The following is a 19164-nucleotide window of genomic DNA, read 5'->3' as shown; positions in this document are numbered from 1 at the left end:
AATAATTTGCAAACAACCGGGTGAATACCTACCGGTTTCCCATCGATGTGAATATGTCCAGCAGACAAAGCAGATCTATAGTTGTTTACCGACCTGTAATAAAGTCCGGACTCTGCACACTCTGAACACTCTGAGAGGAAATTCAAGACATCTTTCAGATCGGATCCCACGGGTTCCACCTCCCATTGAAGGCACCAACCTACCCAACATTTCCATGCAACAGAATATGGTTTACGGGTGGAAGGATCCCAAGCTTGTTGTATAAAGTCGGCAACCGCCGATGAAAGGACTTCAATCTGTTCATGTCTCCTGAGATGTCCATACTATGAGGCCCAATTATCCTTGAAGAATCAACGGATGTGGGGACTCGACTGGGTCCAGGAGTAGCTGTGGAAATACAGGAATTGAAAAGGTAGATCAATTATGCTGACTGATGGCAGATATGGGCCGCTACTCTCGGGATCATTGTGAAGGTAGAAAGGCGTAATTCGTCTGAGTTCCCCAAGGGTGGCGAAAGGCACCTGTTCCCATCACCATCGGATCCAGTCACCAGCTGTAGAATTTGGAAGCTGAGTGTTCAGACGAGAGGCGAAAAGGCCATGAGGCACGGGTCTCGAATAGCCATGATCTCTTGAAATATTGAAGGATGGAGCTTTCAGTCGCTAAAGTCTCTCAGAAACTTGGAATTCCAGTCCTCCACTAAGTTGTCTTTGCTGGGGATGTACTCTGCTATGACTGTGATCTTCTGTGCTAGGCAGAAATGCTAGAATTCTTGAGCTATGTTGGCTAACAGCCGGGATCTCGTTCCTCCTAGGCAATTTATGTAGCGTACCGCTGACATGTTGTCCTTCCAGAGAAGGATGCAACAATTGCTCCTCAATGGTGGGATCAACTTGATGGCGAAGGAGCCCGCCAACAACTCCAGATAGTTCATGTGCATGTTCAATTCTTCTGCTGAACTGCGACCACCGGTACCGAAGTTTCTGCATCTTGCGCCCCAGCCCCAAAGACTGGCATCCGATTCGATGATTACATCAGGAGAAACTCCAAAAATTGCCTTGCCATTCCATGCCTCCATGTGCGTTAGCCACCGAAGAAGGTCCTCTGCACTTCCGGTGTCAGAGCAATGAAATGATCGTAGCTGAAATTCTGTTGGAGGTATGAATTTTTGGGCCTTGCAGCGCTCTGTAATGGAGCGGGCCTGGAAAGATCGCTTGCATGGAGGAGGCCAGAAGGCCGTCAATCCTCGCTAGGGACCATCTGTTTCAATAATGTCTATTTGATTTCCCTCTTGATAGATTTTAATTTTGACTTGGGGAAGGAGTAATTGCGCTGACACTGAGTTGATCTGGAATTCCAGGAACTCTATCTGTCGAGAGGTAGTCGTCATAGATTTCTTTAGATTTATCACAAAGCCCAGGTTTCATAATAGAGATACTGTTCACTGTAGGTGTGTCATTAGCAATGTGCGATTCTGTGCTAAAATAAGCATGTCGTGTAGGCAGACGATCATGCGAACTCCTATTTCCCTTAATCGTGTCACCACCATTTCAGGAGTTTGGTGAATACCCAAGGGGTGGAGGAGAGGCCAAAGGGTAGGGATTAATACCGGAACCATTGATCTTTCCATTGAAACTGGAGATAACATTGATGAGATGAGTAGATCGGGAATGTCAGATAAGAGTCCTTTAGATCTTACTGAACCATCCAATCTTTTCATAATAACAAGTCTCTCAGTAGATTGATGCCTTCCATCTTGAAGTGACGATAGGTCATGAAGAAATTGAAAGTTCTGAGGTTTAAAACTAATCTCTGACCACCTCCTTTCTTCTGAACCAAAAAGACGTTGCTGCAAAAACCTCCTGATTGGAAAGTTCCCGCAGCAATGGCCTGCTTTGTCAAAAGATCTCTCAGCTCTGCTTCTATAAAAGACACCTGTTGTCAAGAAAAATGGAGAGGAGGAGGGGGCGAAAGCTGGGTCGGTTGGGAGTTCAGTTCTATCTGCTACCCTTGCAAGGTGTTACCCATGTATCTGAAGTGATCTTTGACCAATTGTGCATGAAATGCATCAGTCTGCCCCCCAAGGAAATCAAAGGTAGTAAAAGTGGAATCAATTCTTGAGGACTGGGTGTCGTTGTTGTAGAAGTCTCTGTTGACACCTCTGTTGAAACAGCCCCTGAAACCTCAGGATCTGGTGGGATAAAAACCAGCTTGGGCCGGGTCCTGCGCATATCCACTGCGCCTGAGGTTGTAGCCACAGTGAGGACCTTATGTGCTGAAGCGGATGGTAGAGCGTCCTTTGCCACAACCAGCCCTGTCAGAAAGGAGATGGAATACTCTCTTGAGAGATGACTGAGATTTGTCTAATGATGTAAAGGTATTAACAAATTTTGCAATATCTTTGACGAATCTGTCACAGAAAAGTTGACCCTCCACCAAGGGGCCAGGTTCTGCGTAGGCCAGCTCGGCTAGTTGCGAGTCAATCCTTAGGAGAACAGAATTGCTGCTCTTGGAGGAGATTGCGCAGTTGGCGTTGCCGAGGAGGCAAATTGCTCTTTGAGTCCATCCGGCCAGGACTTTGGGGTGAATCGCCGCACCCGTCTCTTGTGCTTGAAGAGCCAGTTCCAGAATTTTGGCCAGAGGGCCGGACACATCCAGAAGCTTGTCCTGGCATGCTCTCAGGGCTCTGTCGATTCCCTTTTTTGGGTCTTTACGGAATTTCTTTAGAAAAGTCTGCATGTATGCATCTATGTCAGGAGTGGGAGCAGTCTTGTTAGGGAGATCTGGACAAGTACATTTGGACTTGAGGCAGGATATGGCCTCTGTCGAAAGTCTTTTGCAGATTAAACTGCATATACTCCGCCAGGGCCGTGGACCAATCTGACAATCTGGGATGAACAATACTGGCCGGATCAAAGGTGAAGGGGGACTTGGTCGTTGGAGAAGAGGGACATTTGCGTTTCCTAGAATGCTTATGGGTTTGTGGATGGGGTGGTTGGAGAGGGGGAGGGGTCACTACCTACCAATTTGTCAAGGTGTTTGGATATGGGTAGTAGGGCCGAAGACAGGGCTTTGTCAAGTTTCTTGTCAAGGGTTTTGTCAATTAGAGATTCCATGTTTTCGTCATAGTAGAAATCCTCATACTCGTTTGGGCCATAAATTGCCAGGTCCTGTTCGCACACCTCATAGTCAAACATGGTATGAGGAAGGAGAGTCTTCCTAGATCAAATTCCCAGAGAGAAGCCAATTCATTACAGCCCTTAACAGCTTATGTTTAGGGCATAGGTTAGGAGCATAAGGGAGCTGTAGCAGAATTGCCTCGATACCCTAGGTTGCTGTCTCAGGACTTAAGAGGAGGGGGAGAGGCTAGAGGTTCCAAAAATTGGTTTAGTTAGGATTTCAGCAGCTAGAAATAATCCTGTGCGAAAGAAATATTGTCCGATTTAAGAAGAAGGTAAATTAGCTCGGTACCAGTACTGCAAACCTCTGAGGAACCCTTATTGTACAAGCCCGGGCCAGGCGTCACCAGCTCATAATGGGAAGCTAACACGTGAAAGAGAGCGTGCAGGTTCCCGAGGTACTCGTATGCAGCCCAATTGGGCTGCCTATGCCACCCCGCTCGTGGGAGGGGCCATTCCCACCGCGTTGCGCATCGGTCTCAGCCCAGCTGCTAGACTACGGTCGCTGGCAGAGAAAAACATAGTGGTTAAAATAAGCACACTAGGAGAGAAAGAGGTGCAACACGCGCTTAAGTAATTAAGGGGCACTGCAGGGAAGGCTGTGCGGAATCGGAAGAAGAAATTAAAACTTTCAAAATACGAAACCTGCAACCAACGCCAGTGATATGCACAATGAGAACTTGTGAAACATGCAATTAAGTACGTTCAATAGCAAATATATAAATACATAGCATAAAATACATTGTGTATAATTAGTGTCTACAACATAACGAGGTACTTATCTTGACTGCGGAGCCGCAAAGAAAGGGGAAGTAAGATGGTGCCTCGCTATTTTGTAGACATTGGACTAATATGATTGGTGCTTAAAGGAGGCGTGGTTCAAAGCCTCATGGGATTCGTAGTGTTTTTTTATGTGTTACTGTTTTTTCATTGGCTGCTGTTAATTATGCAGTAAAGATTGAGAAGCATAATCTGAGTCTGAAAATATCATAACAGGTCTCTGTAGGCCCTGCAGCTTGTCAGAGGTGTGGAAAAATAAATTTTGTCATGTTCTGTGTCCCTACGCCTCATCCATCATATGTTATGTGTGCATGACCAATATGCATATGTTATTCCCCATGTCTGATTAATGACGCAATTACAGTTGTGTCCATCTCTAGTATGCCAGTTTCCAGTCTTCGTGAATACTACGAATATCAGGCCTATGTAAAGTTACGTTGCCACGTTTCTCAGTGTGCACGTTATTCCATTATAAAGTCCCCGCTTCCAGGCCTCAAAAGGGCCCGGACATCAGATTCAGCTCCTGTCTCCTGAAGCCTCGCTGAGGAGCGATACAGCCCCCACCTGTATCCTCGACCTTTCACTTACTTCCTGCCTCGCAGTGCCCGGTGCAGCTTGGCTCTGCCTCTGAGTCTGCCAAGACTATGTTATAGTTCCAGTTATCAGTTCAGTCCTCCTTCTCTGCATTCCTAAGCTACTGAACTGCATCAATAGTTTCCGTCATTGTCTAGCCTTCTCGTCTCCACGTTAGAGAAATACTGTATTTAATGGTCATTTAATATTCTTCATCACGCACTACATGTAGAATAAATGCATGGTCCAGTCTTAGAATCAAGTTAGCCTTTCCCCTCCTGACTTCTAGTTTATATCAACATGTTCCCTAAACATCAGATACTAGATAGGGTTTAGGTACATGTCGCTCCGACCCTCCAGACTTTAGTCTCTGCTCCTAGCACAGAGTTCATAGCCCCCAGCTTCTCCTAGTAATACGTCATTGTCAGTTTGCGCGCACCACCAGGTTAGAGGTCCCGGCTCCTTAGGTAGCCCCCTCCAATGTTTCCGCCCCATTCATGACATATTCTGTTACGTCTGCACCACATGTCTATGTATACGCCCAGTTACACCTACTTTTACTCTTATCTTTCGCGACTGCTACGCGTCACGCCTTCTGCTCCACCCACTGTTACGCCTACTGCAATGTAATGCTATGTGTTTGCGTTTTGTATATAAGTTCATGTATTGTTATTAAACGTTAGCGCGCTCATCCCAGACCCAGCCCCGGCAGCTGCCGGGCCCTGTCATCCTGTTCCTATGCAGGTCGTCCTGTTCCTGTCCTTATGCTGTAATAAACCTGCAAAACTCCTACTACCTCGAATCTTGACTCTTATTTATTGAGCTATCTGTTATGATATATGCCTAGTCAAAAATAGGGTATTATTTATTTATTTACCACATAATGGCGCCCGAACAGGGACTTGCCCTTTCCCCACGCGTCGGTGAAGCCACGCCGACCCCCTGACCCTCTGCATTCGTGACGGAACTCTTCCGTGCACTGGCAGATATTTCTGCTTCAAGTATCCCTCAGGCCCACGGAGGAGACGGAGGAGGCGGTCCAGCATCCAAACGAGACGGTGGAGGAACGCGGCGAGTCCCGACCAGAGCCCAAGCCAAGAGTCCAAGGTCCGAGGTATCCGGAGGCCCACCCGTAACTGAAGTCCGAAGTTCGTCGTCCGTCCAGTCCAGTCCGAGGCCTCCCGTTCTTGCTGCCCGGTGAGTACCATTACTGGGGTAGTATCTAGACAGGGTCAGTCTAAATTGACTCCTGGTCCGTGGGTTGGTGGTACCCAGGCCCACTAACGAAGTGTTCACCTAGGTGGATACGGGTCTTGATGCGTCCTTTTATGGGACCGGTATGTTCCGTACTGTTTCAGCAGTGCATCCAGTAACTCTAGTCTGTTCCGTTCTCGAGAAATTCTGTTCTGTTTCTGTTCTTAGTATTCCAGGTAATATTCTGTCCGAACTGTTATGTTCTGATGTTGTTCAATGTATTTCCAATGTCGTGGTATGCCTGAATTGTTTTCCCAATTGTTATTGTTTTTCGTGTATTGTATTGTGTTCCGATTCAAGTTTACAATGTCTCTCTTTTCGAGACTACGTCAGTTAAAAACTAGAAAGGGTTTGTTAGAAGAAGCAGTTCCTGTTCCGCCTAGGGACAGTCCAGGTCATTTTATGTATCAGAAACATGGCATAAGCGCCATATTATATCTAGATTTATGGGTAGATTATACCAAACAGTTAGAAGAAAAGTATAGATGGCCCGTATCGGGTACATGGGATGCCGAATGCATCATGCGAGTAGAAGAAGCATTATGGAAAAAGAAAGCCAGACAGTCACAGAAAGACGCCATCGAGTTATGGCGCAAAGAAGCTCATAAAAGAACCGAAAAAGAAATCAGAAAGTCAGAGTTAAGTAGAGAATCCCAAGAACGAGCCCAAGAAAGAGAATTAATCGAGATAGGTGAACGAGTCAAAGCCGAACAGTCAGATAGACAGAGGCATGCCCTCATTAAGGGTATGTATCCTCTTCTTGCCGAAGGCTTGCCAAAAGCGACCCCAGAGGCATCCAGTAATTTCCCGCCGCCATTAGTTCCGACCAAGCTACGTCACAAACAGACCGCAGCTGATATTTTTATTTCGTCCTATCTGGACGACACAGTCCCCGAATATGCAAATCCTGTTCGCGCTCCGCCAGTCCCTGTGAATCAGGTAATTCCTGCTCCTCCAGACACCGGGGTGCCCTTAACAGCTCCCCCGGGTCAGCCCGCCATACAAGTCCAGCCCACGTTACAATTACCGACCCTGCCAGGTCGGAAAGCATCAGTTGATGATTCCAGTTTAGGGGCCGCAGGAGGAGGTCTTCCTCAAACCCCGCCGCCACACAAGCGTTTATCAGCACTCGAATTACATGCTCAAGCATCACAGCGTACTCCTAAAAGTAATAAGTCTGTTACAGAAATCAGGCAAACCCTTGGCGAATGTGCCTATGACCCAGTTCCAGGCGAGTTTAATATGGTTTTATATTCCGTACGCGTAAGGAGGGTGACCGAGTATCTAGTCACCCTGCCGAATATGAAAGAAGATCTAGACAGAATATACCGTTTCATCCGTACAGGGGATGATCCAGAAAGTATTAGTGATGCCATGTCTCAAAGGAAAGCCGAGATTCAGCGCATGATATTAAAGTTCTTAATTAATTGTCTAATAAGAGAACAAGATTACCCGTCTAAAGATCCAGCCGAAATGAAAACCCTGACAAAGTGGAGTGATAATATAGCCGAAGGAAAGCACAATACTATTGGTGCCATGGAAAGTATGTACAAGAAAATCCGTAGAGAAATAATAAAGATACACGAACAGCGTAAAGCAGCACAAGTAAGCGAGAAAGAAAGTACCTCTGATCCTGAAGAGGAAGACGACGAGAATACCGCCAGAATAGCGTATGTAGGAAAATCTAGATTTCCAGATCGCCATTTACGTCTAGAACACAAGTCTATTTTCCATCATTCAGCACCAGATCAAGGTTCCCTAGAACAAGTATTTCAAGCTACCGATTACATTCTGAAATCACGAATCGGTTACAGTGAGTTAAGTACTATGCATGAACAAGAACTAGTCCGATCAGCAGTCCGATGGATTACTGATTCTACCACTTTTCCAGACGAAATAGTGGCACAAATGTTTCTGAAATTGCCCCCAGCCGAGCAACGACTGGTGGGTATGTATATGATCCAGCACCTCATTACTTTGTATGAGGGTCAGCACTCTGATCCAGGTCCGTTACATGATATCCTGAACGAGTTACTCCAGTATAGATGGAGAGGTCTAGGTACCGATTTAATTAGTGTCATTCTAGAACAGCGTCACAAATATAGAACGTTTCTGAACCCGCATTTTGTTCATGTCTCACCCCCAGAAAGTAAATCATTCTACATAGACAGACAGAATCCGTTACGAGAAGTCCACCCAGTTAAAGGAACGGGTGGCGAAATGCAGCGAGTGTTTGTATACACTCCAATCACAAAGATGGAACTCCTTGAAATGAAGAAATTAATTCCCTGTCATGACAAAGATCCAGCAGGGTTCCATAGAGAATTAAAAGACATGCTCCGTATGGGAGAATACACGTACCCAGATATCATTAAAATGTTAAAGGTCCTGTTGCCCGCAGGGGTGTATGAAAAGCTAAAGGAAAAAGAATGGGAGGTGGGAGAGAAAAAGATCGATTGGACAGCTCTAGAAGCTGAAGACAAGGCACGAGTACCAGGTACCGGTCTTGGAGATAAATGTAAAGAATTACCAGAATTATTAATTCAAGTTTTACCCAGATTATTGACAACTAGAAAAGAAGACTGGGATGCAATCTCAGCCTGTAAACAGAAACAAGACGAAGATATTAGTGATTTTTATTCTAGATTTGAAAAATGTTTCAGTATCAACAGTGGTCTCAAGACAAGTAGTGAGTCATACCCTCACCTTTTTGTTACTAAATTAGTCGAAAATTCAAGTCCACCAATTAAAAACCGAGTTTTGAAAGTCGAAAGCACCTGGCAAGCTAATACTCCGTCCCAGATGCTCCAGATGCTCCAGTACCACCAGAATAGAATCAGGGAAGAGCAAGAACATGAAAGAAAACGTATGAAAGACACGAAAATGAAAGTGCTAGTTGCACAATCTGTTCCTCAAGACAGTCAGAAGAGGGGTCCGAATCAAGCCAGTCATCCTGCAGCTCCCGTTAAAGGGAATTGCAATTATTGTAAACAGCCAGGCCATTTTATAAATGAGTGTGCAGTTCTGAAACATAACATAGCTACTGGTAAGACAAAAGAAAGACCACGTCCGCCTAGACAAGAGCAAGTTTCACAGACTCCTCAGTCACAGAATGCACCACAGACAGTTACAGTACCGCAGCCTATTGCTGCAACACAGCATGTTACATCCCAGATGTACCAGTATGCACAGTCTGAGTATCCAGAGTATCAACCATATTCAAGAAACAGCCTAGAGAGGGAAGTAGGCTTGCCTCTCATCGAGATACCTGTAGATCAAGAAGGTCCCTATGTTCACAGTCAAGTATTAGGGAAAGACAGAAAGTTTTTGATTGATACAGGGGCAAGTAGGACCACAATTAGTCATGCCGAAGTTCCAGGGGCTCCGCTCTCAGGCTCAAGAAATGTTTCCCTTGGATTTTCAGGAAAGCCTATCGTTAACGAGATATCAAAGCCAGTCACTCTAGAAGTAGGTCCATTGTCCCGCACTACTGACCTGTTACTTACTAAGTCATGTCCAGAAAACCTATTAGGCATTAAAACACTGAAAGAATTAGGTGCAGTTATATGCTGTTCCCCGGAGGGAATACGTCTGTTCCTACGTGACTTTAAGGGTCACTATGTATTACGAGATTTTGATTCCAGACTGTCTAATGTTCCGCAGCATTTATGGGCGCAAGGTCCAACTGATGTAGGTGATATGCAAATCACACCCTATCGTGTGACTCTCAAACCAGGTGTAGTGTTACCACGAATCAGGCAGTATAGATTGCCACCCGAGGCTGTAGCAGCCTTATCCAAAATTATTGACGAGCTCATCGCTCAAGGAGTAGTTGTAGAAACTGACTCCAATGTATGTAATTCTCCGATCATTCCAGTCATGAAACGTACTGATCCAAATGCACCCCCAGTATATCGATTAGTGATTGATTTACGAGAGCTTAATAAATGTATTATTCCGCAGTACCCAGTTGTCCCAGACATCTCTTCCCTATTGACAGCCATTGATTCTGAAGCCACGTTCTTCACTGTCATAGACCTCAAGAATGCATTTTTTAGTGTTCCAATTCATCCAGACAGCCAGTTTCTTTTCGGATTTTGTTTAAATGGAAGGAGCTATATGTTCACACGAGCTCCTCAAGGTTTCACAGAAAGCCCTAGTATTTACAGTCAAGCACTCAAGAGACAACTAGACAACATTCACATGCCAACTGACACTGCCCTGCTCCAGTATGTCGATGATCTACTGATCACAGCCCGTTCTGAACGTGACTGCGAGCGAGCGTCACTCACGGTTCTGTATTTCCTAGCCGAGATGGGGCACAAGGTGTCCCCTTCGAAGCTTCAATTCTGTGTCCAGCAAGTGGTATACTTAGGACACTTGCTGTCCAAGAGGGGTAGGCAGTTGACACCAGACCGTATCCAGTTAATAGCGAGTCTTCCCCAGCCCAGAACCCAGAAGGAGGTACGTGCCTTTATCGGCCTTACTTCCTATTGTAGACAATGGATTCCTCAGTATGCATTTCTAGCCAAGCCACTGATACAGTTAACGACACAGGAGGCAGCCGTATCGACTGTTCTCCCTTGGACATCTGAACATACACTTAGTTTCAATGAGTTAAAGAAAGCTTTATGTCAAGCTCCAGTTCTAGCAACACCAAACTACAGTAAGCCTTTTACACTTTTCGTTACTGAACGTGAAGGTACAGCATTATCTGTTCTTACACAAGATCAAGCAGGACAATACAAGCCCTGTGCTTATTTTTCGAGCACACTAGATCCAGTCGCCCAGGCGTTGCCTGCGTGCCTCAAGTCAGTTGCAGCCACAGCACTAGCTATCAGACAAAGTGATTCCATAGTTTTAGGACACTCCTTGACAGTACAAGTCCCACATTCAGTAGAAGTTCTTTTAAACCGAACACAAACTCAGCACTTGACAATTGCACGTTTAACAGGTTATGAATTGACACTGTTCCAGCCACACATAGATATTAGACGCTGCAACGTCCTGAATCCTGCTACACTGTTACCATCAGTTAGTTCAAATCCTGACCCACATGACTGTGTGGAAGTAGTTAACATTACGACAAAGCCAAGACAAGACCTGACAGACATTCCGTTACCAGATCCTGACCTGACACTTTATGTGGATGGTTCATGTATGAGAACTAGTACAGGAGAACTAGTCGCCGCGTATGCAGTGACTACTGACACCGAAGTTATTGAAACGCACCGTATTGACACCCTGTCCGCTCAAGCAGCAGAGCTAGTTGCTCTGACACAAGCCTGCATACACGCCAAGAACCTGAAAGTTAATGTGTATACAGATTCACGTTACGCATTCGGAGTTGTACACGACTTCGGAGTGCTCTGGCAGGAGAGAGGTTTTATGACTTCTCATGGAACCAAGATTCAGCATGGTCTCCTCATTCAAGCTCTGTTAGATGCCATACATTTACCGACATCTATTGCTATCATGAAGTGCAAAGCACATACGAAAGTTACTGACATTATTTCCCAAGGTAACGATCTAGCAGATCGCACAGCCAAGCTTACAGCACAGACTCCAGACATTCCAGTTAACATGACACATACTCCAGATCCGATTACATGTATGACAGTTAAGGACCCTACTCAAGATGTCATAGATATCCAGTTACATGCTACTCCTGAGGAAATCAAGAAATGGTCCGAACAAGGAGGGGTCCAGACAGATCAAGGATGGTTAACAAAGGGTAGAGCCACATGGTTTCTCCCCGACTCTATGGTTCAAGTCATTATTAATACCGCACACAGTCCAGCACATTTAGGAGAAAAAGCTATGTTAGACAGTATCCAGAACATTTGGTTCAACAAGCATTTACGAGCTGCAGCCAAGCAGAAAGTCCGTACCTGTATGATATGTTGTCAGTTTAATCCAGGTAAAAGTGTCCCGGTGGAACAAGGTGGTTTCCAGCCTCCTGACCACCCTTTTGAAGTCCTCCAGATGGATTATATTCAGATGGAGCGATGTCGAGGCTTCAAGTATGTCCTTGTAGTTGTATGCGCTTTGTCCAGGTGGACAGAAGCATATCCAGTCCCAGATTACACAGCCGCGACCACTGCCAAGCAGTTGGTTCGTGAATTCTTCCCTCGATATGGACTCCCTAGAGTCGTATATTCTGATAACGGTCAGCCATTCTCATCTGAATTAATGAAGCACGTTTCCCTGTTGTTAGGGTACCAGTGGAAGTTCCATTGTGTACGCCATCCTGAAGCAGCCGGTCTAGTCGAGAGACATAATCAGACTCTGAAAATCCGAATCGCCAAAGTATGTAAAGATAAGGGTGTGGACTGGCTAGTAGCTCTGCCAGTTGCTTTGTTTTATATGCGCATGGTTGCACATTCCAGATCAGGTCTGTCCCCGTATGAGGTCGTTTTCGGCCGCCCCCCTAACATGTGGGGTACTCCTAGACCCCGAAGTATTACCGATGTTTCATGTAATATGCTGACAGATTACCTAGCTTCCTTGATGTCTGCCCTCAACTCATGTCGTTCACAGGTTGCTGCCGCATTTCCAGACAATACCGAGGTGGCACCGCATGAAATCGTTCCAGGTTCCATGGTGATGGTCCGGAATTTTGACAGATCAAGTCCGCTGGAGCCACGTTGGAAGGAGCCCCGTCAGGTCCTCCTCACCACCCGTACAGCCGTGAAGTTGGAAGGCCGAAAAGGATGGATACACCTTTCTCACGTTAAACTTTTTAAAGGACTGAAACCAGTCTTTAAGAACATTTCCCAGGATTTTAAGGACTGCCAAAATATTGCTCTTAAGGACTGTCCCGCAAAAGACATTGATACAACCCCTCCCTTGGTAGAGAAAACTCCGCAGCAGGAGTATAAGTTAAAGCTCCGGTCTAGTAAAATAAGTCAGTCAGTTTGATTGTATAAGTCCTCCCCTAGGTGAAACGGTTAGACTGTTTCTGACATGTATAAAATAGACCCCCATAGTGAGAAAGTTAGTCAAAACTCAATTCAATGTATCGTTTTTCTAAGTTTCATATTATTTCTCAGCATAATGATTTCCTGCACTAGTTACGCATTTTTCCTGTGTTTTCCAGTTCTTCATGTAAATAAGTCTGCTAATGCTACAGCAGAGCACACGTTTAGCGATCTGCCTCCTCATGAACTCTCCTACCGCCTCGCTATGCGTAACAATTCATTTATCCGTATGTTACATTACTCACACCAGACCAGCAATGCCACTAATTGTTGGGTGTGTGGTCGACTCCCCCCTTTCCAGACACCGAAGGGAGTTCTGCCACTCTTTCCTTATCCTTTTTCACATAATGGTTCGTGTGGAGCATGGTCCACTTTAACGTCATCCTCAACAGATATGTCTTTTCTTAACAGTACATGTTTTCCAGACAAGCAAGGTCTTCCCCACAGAACAGGTTTAGATCTAGAAAATGAAGTGTATAATTTAGGTAATTATTCGTCGAATTTTATGGTCCTGAATGTTCAGTCTGATACTACTCCAGACTCACCTGCTATTTCAGTACTACCAGTCAAAGGCGAATTATGTGTCCGAAATAAGGGTTCCGTACACGTAGGACATAGTGAATGTACTACTATTGTCAAGTATAGTGACAGTGGGAAATCTATTTTCAAAGCTTCACGTCATTCTTATTTTGTTTGTGGTCAAACCGCATATGTTCGTCTGCCCCTCGATTGGGAGGGAACCTGTTACATTGCCTTCCTACTGCCACCTGTTTTCCTAGCCCCACCTGACTACCATAGGAATTCCTTCCTAGTACATACTAGACACAAGAGAAATCTCCCGATTGTCGATTATACTGAAACTGCTGCAGAACAATTCATTGATATTGATAAAGGTGTGTTCCCTTATTTAGGTACAGTTGTAAATAGTAAGCTAATTCGTAGATTAACAAGAACCCTTGAAGCTGTAGTAGATGAGACTGCCTCTGCTCTAGGTAACTTAACCGAAGAGCAATCCTTTATGAGAATTGTCGTTTTACAGAATCGTCTCGTCCTTGACGTCATACTGGCCGATAGGGGCGGGGCCTGTAGAGTCATCGGATCTAGTTGCTGCATTTTCATTCCAAATAACGCGCCGTCTGTTTATTCAGCTATAACCAGACTCCATAAAATTGCCCATCTGTTACACCAGAATCCAGGCACCTGGACATGGTCCGGTTGGTTCTGGAATATAATTTCCGCATGGGGATGGAAAGTCCTGACCTTTCTAGGTATTGCAGTAGCGATCATATTCAGCTGCTGCCTCTGTATACAATGTGGCCCTGCGATTTGCGGCATTTGTGCTACCTCTTGTATTCCTAGTCCCAAGCCCCGTTCTAAATCTCGTTCCAAGACAATTCGAGACGAGCAAATGGTACTGTATGAAATGATAGATGGTATCATGAATATTGATGTTTCCTGATGGAAACGTAGTGACAAGGAGGGAATGTGGAAAAATAAATTTTGTCATGTTCTGTGTCCCTACGCCTCATCCATCATATGTTATGTGTGCATGACCAATATGCATATGTTATTCCCCATGTCTGATTAATGACGCAATTACAGTTGTGTCCATCTCTAGTATGCCAGTTTCCAGTCTTCGTGAATACTACGAATATCAGGCCTATGTAAAGTTACGTTGCCACGTTTCTCAGTGTGCACGTTATTCCATTATAAAGTCCCCGCTTCCAGGCCTCAAAAGGGCCCGGACATCAGATTCAGCTCCTGTCTCCTGAAGCCTCGCTGAGGAGCGATACAGCCCCCACCTGTATCCTCGACCTTTCACTTACTTCCTGCCTCGCAGTGCCCGGTGCAGCTTGGCTCTGCGTCTGAGTCTGCCAAGACTATGTTATAGTTCCAGTTATCAGTTCAGTCCTCCTTCTCTGCATTCCTAAGCTACTGAACTGCATCAATAGTTTCCGTCATTGTCTAGCCTTCTCGTCTCCACGTTAGAGAAATACTGTATTTAATGGTCATTTAATATTCTTCATCACGCACTACATGTAGAATAAATGCATGGTCCAGTCTTAGAATCAAGTTAGCCTTTCCCCTCCTGACTTCTAGTTTATATCAACATGTTCCCTAAACATCAGATACTAGATAGGGTTTAGGTACATGTCGCTCCGACCCTCCAGACTTTAGTCTCTGCTCCTAGCACAGAGTTCATAGCCCCCAGCTTCTCCTAGTAATACGTCATTGTCAGTTTGCGCGCACCACCAGGTTAGAGGTCCCGGCTCCTTAGGTAGCCCCCTCCAATGTTTCCGCCCCATTCATGACATATTCTGTTACGTCTGCACCACATGTCTATGTATACGCCCAGTTACACCTACTTTTACTCTTATCTTTCGCGACTGCTACGCGTCACGCCTTCTGCTCCACCCACTGTTACGCCTACTGCAATGTAATGCTATGTGTTTGCGTTTTGTATATAAGTTCATGTATTGTTATTAAACGTTAGCGCGCTCATCCCAGACCCAGCCCCGGCAGCTGCCGGGCCCTGTCATCCTGTTCCTATGCAGGTCGTCCTGTTCCTGTCCTTATGCTGTAATAAACCTGCAAAACTCCTACTACCTCGAATCTTGACTCTTATTTATTGAGCTATCTGTTATGATATATGCCTAGTCAAAAATAGGGTATTATTTATTTATTTACCACAGAGGGAGTAATTCTGCCAGTATGGGGGGGTGTAAAATCCGCCAACCTGAGTCAAAAGGCATTTGCTTGTTGTGTCATTAAAAACATACAGGGTTTTAATGTAATTTCAGTAATTCCATTTCGGCCACATCAAGTGCACCCCTGCCATAGCCATAACACATACTAACACTTTAATTGCTCCCCATTCAATCCCACGTGTGCCACCATTTCGTAGTATGTCTGGTCATCAGTATTCGGTGCACACTGTTGCGGTGTGCAGTTGGTTTGTGTCAGGAATTCTCTGTGTGTCCTTACTGACGGTAGGGTGTGCGATGGAGCAGGTTGTACGTGCAGGTTTTTACTTTCTTTTTCCATATGATGTAATTGATCTTTGTTTGAGTGTATATCTGCCCATCGGGACTCATTCCTTTTGGAAGCCTAGAAAAATAAAAACATTTTTTAAATGTCTCTAAAAGTCTCTTCTACGTCAGGACACCTACATTTCTTTGGTGGGCATATACATGACTCTAAAGGGCACATATATTTGTCAATGGAAATAGCCATTGTTATAAAATGCGAATATTTTGCTTTGCGTCTGCCAAAGAATACTACTGCTGTCATCATTTTGGATGACTTTCTACCCTTTCGACTGATGCAAATTATTCCATTGGGCCCAGTGTTTTTTCTTGCACTGTTATCTAATGAACCTTAGCACCATTCCCAATATCTACACTTGTGTGATAACATACACTATGTGTACACTGTATCACAGCAACAGAAACACAATGGTAGCTGTTATAGAGGCACAGTATTGCGGTAGTCAATAACGTTATGTTGGAGAGCCCAGCCAACCCGATTATTTCCCAGATAGTAGCAGGATGATGGGGAAGAATGGAAGGAGAGGAAGGCAGTCAGGAGGAGAAGGATGGAGGGGAGGGGGGCTATCTGCTATGCCTGACGTCATTTCTCTTGTTTCAGGGCGTTCTGAAGCGAGTCCTGGAAAATCCCACTACCAAAATGGCATAATGCCGGTTAAGGTGAGTACTCAGAATTTCTTCTCTCTATTTCATTAGGCTAGTTGAGTTGTGTATTAGCGCACGCTTACCACTGCCTCCATCCCACCAGACCAATGCAGGTCAGTACTTGGAACATTTCACTCCCTCCACCCCTCTAGGGTGTTTAATAAAAGTCCAGTGAAGATTGCACTACCTCTTTCCTAACAAGTAAGCCAGTGTGAGTATCTGAAGATTTCATTGTTAGCTGGCAGGATGGCACAGTGAGTTATACACTCTGAGTTGATATATTCAATGCTCTGTATCTCAATAAAAATAAATAAATGGCACTTCCAACTCACCTTACCAAGGCTGGTCAAATGAGTACCATTATACTGGGTAATAGTAACACCTGTTATTTACAGCGCTGAGATATAGCTGAGGTGTGGACGACGCACTATATATAATATTATTCCCTCCACCTGAGGTGGTCAAAGGGAGTGCCATGAAGAAATTCTGTCTCCATCTCAACAGGTCAGGAAAGGAGACCAGTTGGTACATTCCGCATTGTAGGAAAACAAAACTAGAAGAAATCTGGACTCTTGATACGAAAGGGAGATTGATACAGAGTATGAGAAGTGACTGAGGAAAGTGGGGTCATGCAGCCAGAATGGATACATTGGGGAAGAAGGTAAAATGAGGAGGAAAGAGTGAAAGATAAAGGTTGAAGGTCACATAGAGAAACAGAGGGGGAATTATAGTGAAAAATAAGGAGTGAGACTGTAAGAAAGAGAGCAGGCATCAGAAAAGGGAGTTAGCAGTAGAGATATGAAGAGGTGGCAAGTGAGAGAAGGCAAGAAGAGGCAAATGGGAAATTGAGGATGGAGATGATAAAAGAGAGGAAAAGTGATGTTTTTGCACTCTTTGGAATAGAGACTGATTGGCGAAGACTGAACAATGGAAGTTTCTAAGGTTCGGCAATCCTTCAGAACCTAGAATTGTTGCCTATTGAAAAACGTGAGAAATTCATCCCCTTTTTCACCTTGAGACACTTCTGCATGTGTTGAGGTCTCGTTTATGTTGTAGCGTACTCAAGCGTCATCAGGGCCAATATTGCAGATAGGGTGCACTGCTCTCTGCTCTGTGACTTGAAGCACTATTAACTGGGTACAGACGGGTACAATTTGCCCTATTACAGTAAATGTGCTTCCTCCAGCCTGCGGCCGGACATCTGTGGGGTCCATAGGACCGCCTTGGCTCCCTTCCATGGGGCACCAATGGGGCAGCACTGACTCTGTGCGCACAGTAAGTGCACCTCCTTACATCCTCTTTGTCTCTACGCACGCACCAATAATACTGCAGGGATACAGAGGCAAAGTGTTTGAGGGAGCATCCCTTTGCCTTTGAGATGAGAAGGAGCTACATGTGTACTGGTACAATCTGTATTACAGAAGGAGCCAAGCAACCAGCCCCTTCCATAGTATCAAAGTGCCTCAGGAGTGTAAAAAGCAGGCACTCTGCCCTTTGTGCCCCAGGGGAACATTTGGTAATATGGGCCTAGATGGCTATTTACACCACAGGTTTTTTTTTATTATAGATGAAGTCAGAAAACCTTGCTTTATTTCTTTTCAAATGATATCAGTAGATATTAAAAGGAAGCCTTTCATCACATCAAATGGACCATACTCTCCTTGGGACTGGACATCCCACTCTAGAATGCGTGCATTGATAAGACATGGTCCAGGAAGTGACTGCTTGGAATCACAGGACAACTTTTTACTATATAGCACCTGTTTAAGAATGTGGATAGTGTAATTGTACATAACCTTTAAGTTTAAGAAGCACTGCTGAGAGAGGGGCTTTGAATCCACTCACGTGTTGATTTTCTTGAGTATGGGATTTATTTTGGCCAACACTGACTGCTTCTGCCGGGACAAACGTGTTCAGATTGCACTTTTTGCCTGCTGGAAAGATTATGCTCAATACAGAAGAGCTGAGTTGGTTATGGTGACCGACCAATGATCGAGGCTATAGACCTGATCAGCTTATTAGCTGTTCAGGTCTATAGCATTAGGAAGTAGGCAGCTGGACAGCCTTATGTATTGGGAAGATGATGTGTTAAAGCCAATAAGTATTTAAGAGTGAATTATTACTACACTGTGTTAAACCGTGGAGGCAGGTATTTTGGCCATGGAACCTCACAGATTCATTTAAAAGGCAAGCTTGTTGTGTTGGTTATGTCACCGCAACAAATACAGAGTGGAAGATTTGCACTCTGATCATTCTTGGTAGGCCCTCCTGAGAAGGATTGTACATTGTTGACCAACTATAGTTCTGTGCATATTTTTTTTTTTTAAATCTGCCTATTATTTCATTTTCAATATAAACAAAATAGCAAACCATCCTGTGATAGCATACCTGAGGTGCAGGTACCTTGTTATTATTGTACATTTAGAATGTAACATAGCATTAGGCAAACCACGATCACATGTTAAAGTACAGATGCAAGTAAAAGAGACCAGCCCTTGGCACAGCAGCCGCAGTCAATTCCTGATTATCATGGTGTGATAGTAAGTCGAGGTCCTAGTCAGAAAACCATCTGACCCAAGCCAGTAAAGCCGGAGTTCCACCTAGACATTATTTGTTGTTCTTACACTGTTGGTCACCTCTTCGAATTCCAGAGCTAAATATGTTTGATACAGCCCGCAAATATGTTGCTGACTAGACTTTGGTGGC

General features: G+C 44.8%; 1 protein-coding gene across 2 annotated transcripts in view; it reads left to right on the top strand.

Annotated features, from left to right (window-relative positions):
- Positions 1 to 19164, top strand: part of LOC144792072 (uncharacterized) — a 484547-nt gene that overhangs the window by 350867 nt on the left and 114516 nt on the right. For both annotated transcript variants that reach the window (XM_078666920.1, XM_078666919.1), the window contains exon 16: positions 16415 to 16473. In XM_078666920.1, the coding sequence (XP_078523046.1) occupies positions 16415 to 16473 (59 nt within the window). The remainder of the gene's footprint in view (positions 1 to 16414; positions 16474 to 19164) is intronic.

This window comes from Lissotriton helveticus, chromosome 11 (assembly GCF_964261635.1).
Source record: "Lissotriton helveticus chromosome 11, aLisHel1.1, whole genome shotgun sequence".
Lineage (NCBI taxonomy): Eukaryota > Metazoa > Chordata > Amphibia > Caudata > Salamandridae > Lissotriton > Lissotriton helveticus.
This window is presented reverse-complemented; position numbering and strand designations above follow the sequence as displayed.